This window comes from Cryptomeria japonica, unplaced genomic scaffold, assembly GCF_030272615.1.
Source record: "Cryptomeria japonica unplaced genomic scaffold, Sugi_1.0 HiC_scaffold_181, whole genome shotgun sequence".
Classification (NCBI taxonomy): Eukaryota; Viridiplantae; Streptophyta; class Pinopsida; order Cupressales; family Cupressaceae; genus Cryptomeria; species Cryptomeria japonica.
In genome coordinates, this window is record NW_026729003.1 from 279,537 (window position 1) to 284,859 (window position 5,323).

Sequence of the window (5,323 nt, forward strand, 5' to 3'; positions counted from 1 at the left end):
CATCCAAATGGTAAAGGTTTGGACAATTGTATGAATTGCCATTTCACACATGGTAGGTCTCCTCCATGAAGGATAAAGTTTTTATTTTTATTTAGAGAACTAATTTTCCTACTTGGCAATGCTCGTCGATATTGATCTAGACCTATGTGGTGCTCCATGTGGATCCTCGAACATAGGATCCACCACTACCAACCCCTCTCTCCTAAATAGACTAATAAGCTTATTTTCAAATAATAAATGACTTACTATATATATTCACATAGGTGTATGTACCAATCTATTGAGGTGCCATACAACAAAACCAACCACTACCACCAATGTGTCATGCCACTTTTCGTGGTTGATCCGCCCCATAAAAAGTCATCCATCCAAACAACCAAGTTTCAGATACCTTGGATGAATCATCATTGACACATAACGGATCGTCTTCATTGAGGATAGAAAGAATCAATTTTTTTAAAGAACTAGTTTTCTTACATGGCAGTGCTTGTGGATGTCGATCTAAACCCACATGGTAATCCACATGAAACCTTATTTCCACTACTTACTTGTCCCCTAAATAGACTTATAAACTTATTTGTCCCCTAAATAGTCTAATAAACTCAATTCCAAATATTATAGTTTGACCGTAGTAATGAATGACTTTATATATACACGACTTTATAAGAATTGTAAAATGGTAGAAGTAATTTTTGTTCACACAAGTTCCTTATATTAATATATTTGTAATGTGTTCTGTATATTTGTAATCTGTTTATAAGTTGTAAAAATATATAGTATTTCTGAAAGACTTAATGTGATCTCACTGTGAATTTTGACGAGATTACCTTGCTGATTTACTGGATTATTAGTTCCTGCCCGCAGGGACTATAGCGGAGGCCTCTTTATTAACTAGTGATTTATGCAATGCCAATGCACCAATCAAAAATAATTATTCTCAAATTATTTTGCATTTGCTAATGTTCAAACCGTTAAACTTGCGTATTAGTTAAGCAAAATATTCCTGACAAATTTTGTGGCGTTTAACTACTGGTGTTGTCGAGGGTTTGCAGGGGTTCGCGCAGTTCTCAACGGGACAGAACGCACGACTCCAGAGGGAGGTGCAGGGGCTGCCAAAATAGAACTTTGGCAGAGCGCAGTCGCTAGAAACACATGGCCAACAAAAAGGGATAGCTCTGTCGGTGCGTTGCAGGGATATGGGGTTTTCAAGGATCAGACGAAATCCGTTAATAATCCACATGCTTCGACAGTACTTTGACATCTTGCATACTTGCTTGACAGGACAGGATTTTGACATCTTGCATACAAGGCCCCCCATCCTCCCTCGACGGTCAAGCAGGTGGCAGATATTGGGTTGCCCACCAGACATCTACGTTTGCAAATTTTAACCCTAACTGCCTCGGAAGCAAATATATGTGCAAAGGTACAAGATGGCAAAAATCACCTAGAGGATTTGCAACGCAACAAAAGAATACGACATAAATCATCTTCAATTTTTTTGCAAGGAAAAAAAGTTGTCTCAAGCAAAAAGCTGTTGTAGCAGCATCCAATTTGTGTGAACAGAATGAAGTTTTTGTGTTTGTGATAATCAATTATGCCTTTCCTCTTCCCAGCACAACCTAGGTAATCTTCAACTCAAGCGTTCCACATATACCACGTTCAATGCTAGCTATTGACAAACACTTACCCAAAATTTAATTGAAGTTGATTCCCTAATTTAAGGGAAGATAGCTAATGGAATAACTGCACCATTCCTTATTCAATTGACACAACTAAAACTAGCTGACAAACTAAAAGAATAACAAAATCTAAGAGTTGACAGAATCCAGTCAACCCTAATCCATGTCAACGACTAACAGTTCAGTGTTTGTGGTTCAAAAAGAGAATGTTACATTTCCCTTCCCATCGACTGTCAAATGCCCTCTACTTATCTTTCTACTTATCTTTCTAAAGTCCATTAAAAATATTGACTCAAACTCTAGGTAATTATTTAATAGCACTGTCAAATAAAAAACTTGACAAGGTATGTCAAGCCTTTGGATATCCACAATAAAACCTGTACAAGTAAATGGAAGGAAGAAATGCGGTGACTGAGGGAAGGCTTTTATCTTCCCTCATCTGCAACTTTCTTTTTCCCCATTTGTTGTGCTATTCCACACAAATCACTCCAATAATATCTGTAATAATATCTGTGTGAGAATGGAGCAGTGAGGGGCTTCAACTGCGTCCCTACATGAGTAAATGATGAGTGGTGGTTGAGGATTGAGTGGCTCAACTCAACTATAGAACCTCCATAGGGAGGGGAAACAGTCAGTGGTAAATGATGCTTTATAAAGATATAGTGAATGGGTATTTTATTGCTGGAGTTCTAAAATACTAGTATTTGTTCTTGGGCATAATCCATGGCTTTAATTTTGTATGCCAAATCCCATCCCTTAATTCAAGGTTTTCTGGAGTTTGAGCATAGCTCATGGGTCTATTACCAAATGCTGATATGAAAGTTTGAGTCTCTGCAACTTCATGAAAGGAATGTCTGGCCTAACTTTGGCCTATACTTAGGGCATTGTTTGATGTGGAAGCCAATCGTTGGGATGCTCTCTAGCTTACTTCTGTGTATTAAGTTATTAACTATTGGTCTTCTGTTGTGTCTGATGATTTTTATTATTCAAACTACTAAATCTTTACACAATTTTTTTTGAATGAAACAGATGAAAGAAACATGCATTTGGAAAGTGTGAAAAAGCTTTATCACATGCATTGCCTCCCAGAGATTTTATTGGTGCATAAAAAGTTTGTGCAGCAGAAACAAAAGCAAAGACTGGCAGGAACTTCGCTGCTTGCAGCCCTTGTCTTCCAATGTTATGAAGTTTTTTTATGCTTAGAAAATATTTGTGCCAAGAAGAAAGATCTTTAATTATTTGATACTTTAGTTATTAAGTAAAAGTTTTGCTATCTTCTCTACCTATGCCCTATCTAGGGCATAAGAAACTTTAATATTTTGCACAGAATGTAGTAGAAAATTAAATTTATGTTGAATTGGTGTTCTAAGAACTTCACTCTCAAATATAAATTCAAAAACTCAAAGTTCAACTTTATTCCAAACTCAGTAAACTGTTGAACAATAGACTATTTCCTTCTTGAGTATTGGTTCAGATGGACCATTCTTTCATAGCATGAATAATTCGTTTAACACTAATTTCATATAACAAATGTTCATAATTTCATATTTCATGAAATACTAAAAATTTCTCTGAAATCACTCATGCTGATACTACCATGACTCGATCAACTTAACATGAAATACTAAATATTTCGTGTTCCCCTCTTACGTCTGTTTACTGTTATTTCACAAATATCTGTATCTATTTAGGGAGCTTTGTAATTCCTGAACATATAATGGAAGTTATAAGGTACAGGGATCTCATTTAAATTGCAGCTGTAACATCAGTCAGGAAAAAGCTATTGGTGAAAATGATTTCAAAATCACTATATATATAATTACAATGCACAATTAATTAATGTAAAATAAAGTGACTGGACGCACAAACCAAAAGAAACCCAAACTGAGAAGAAAGTTAAAAGATTACCAACCTGCCAATAGAATAATTATTCTGGAGAGATTTTCTGGGGAAGTTTTCCAAGGGTCTAATATATATGTATATTGCCCTTCATGAAGACTAATATTGTAATTAAAATATGCAGTAATTGTCTCAATGGAGGTCTAAAATGGTAGCATAGATTAGCCACCCTCGGTTTTATTCTAAGTAGTTCGTAAATAATAGAAATATTTCGTTTATATGTGATATATATATATAAATTACATAAATATTTTACGGTTAATTTAGTCTCTATTATAAGGAATCCCCAAACGTGGTGACCTTTAAATCTGGAGAAGCGTTGATGATGGATTTTTTGCGGGAGCTCCCTGAGCAAATATTTCGAGACATCTTATTAAGAGTCCCATACATATGTCACTCAAAAATTAAGCAGCTGTTGGAACCTGCCAAAGAAATGTTGGAAAGTTTTCAGTTTTATCAGGATAGAATTAAGTTTGGGCTGACTAAGAAATATATATGTTTTCTCGAGGATCATATTAGCATATCTATATACGATCCTACTGATCGATCACGTAAACTGCTCCCTCCCACAAACGCAATCGTTCATAAGATTATAAATGTGAATCATAAGATTGTTGTGCTGGGCCAGTCACGCCATTTAACTCCATTGTTTTTGATATATGATTTTTTACCTAGTATATGGAAGCATGGTGCTGAATTTCCCACCCCCAGACCTGCAAACCTAGAGTTTGCATGTTGTGCCTCACCTGATGGATCGATTTACATTGCAGGAGGAAATGATAATGGTCTCAATGAACTTCGTGACGCAGCAGTTTATAAAGTAGATGAAGACAAGTGGGAGCTTCTTCCTAAGATGCACCAGGGAATGTACAGCTGTAGGGGTGTTTTTATTGAAGGAATGTTTTATGTCATTGATATTAATAGATGTCAAAGATTTGATCCCACCACAAGAGCATGGACAACAATAAATATGTCTATTCCTAATTCTTGCCTCGATGTTATGTATGCCTTTCAACGACTAATTGCATTTACAAGTAAAGGAATAGAGCAATATGATTGGGAAGGAAATTTATGGAGGCAATTGGAAACTCTCCCTCAACACCACCCTGTTTTAAATGTTTGTGCCACAGTGTCGTGTGATCGAATATTATTTTGTGGAATTTTTCGTAATCCTGATATCTATATTTGTAAACTGTATATGTATAAACCTGGAGCACCTTTCTCTGAGAGGTGGATTTCTGTTGACCAACCCAATAGTTTTCTGGAAGGGATGGTTCAATCTATTGCCACCATTGAAATTTAATATATTTCTAAAATCGTATCAAACATATGTTTCCTCAAAATAGACTTCAGATATCTATTTATTTGAATCAAACAATTAGTTTTCTGCTATGATATTTAAAACATATGTATCTGAAAATTTGTATGTATCTATTGTCATGATAAACATTTAATATATTTCTAAGATCATTTAAAACATATGATTGTCCCTATTGTCATATAAGTTGTGTTTTACATTTATAGCATAAATCATACGACCTGTAATCTATTACAAAATAGTGACAAACATAATTATAAATTTGAGATGAAAATTCAAAATACTTAATTGATATTTCAACACATTGCAAGTTGAGAGAATTTAATTATTTGTTGACGATGAAAGTGTGATTTTATTAAAAGCAAGAGAAGTGTACCTTAATGATAGAATGAATAAAAATTTAATCTCGTGATATTATGTTTGAAAC

The 5,323-nt window shown here is 34.9% G+C and overlaps 1 protein-coding gene across 1 annotated transcript; it reads left to right on the top strand.

The window, feature by feature from the left end:
- The first annotated feature begins 477 nt into the window (after positions 1-477).
- On the top strand, positions 478-4,881 carry LOC131062357 (F-box/kelch-repeat protein At1g15670-like). Its single transcript, XM_057995993.1, has 3 exons — positions 478-514; positions 1,053-1,249; positions 3,859-4,881. The coding sequence occupies exons 1-3, from the start codon at positions 478-480 to the stop codon at positions 4,879-4,881; spliced, it is 1,257 nt and encodes a 418-aa protein (XP_057851976.1).
- Positions 4,882-5,323: the final 442 nt, after the last annotated feature.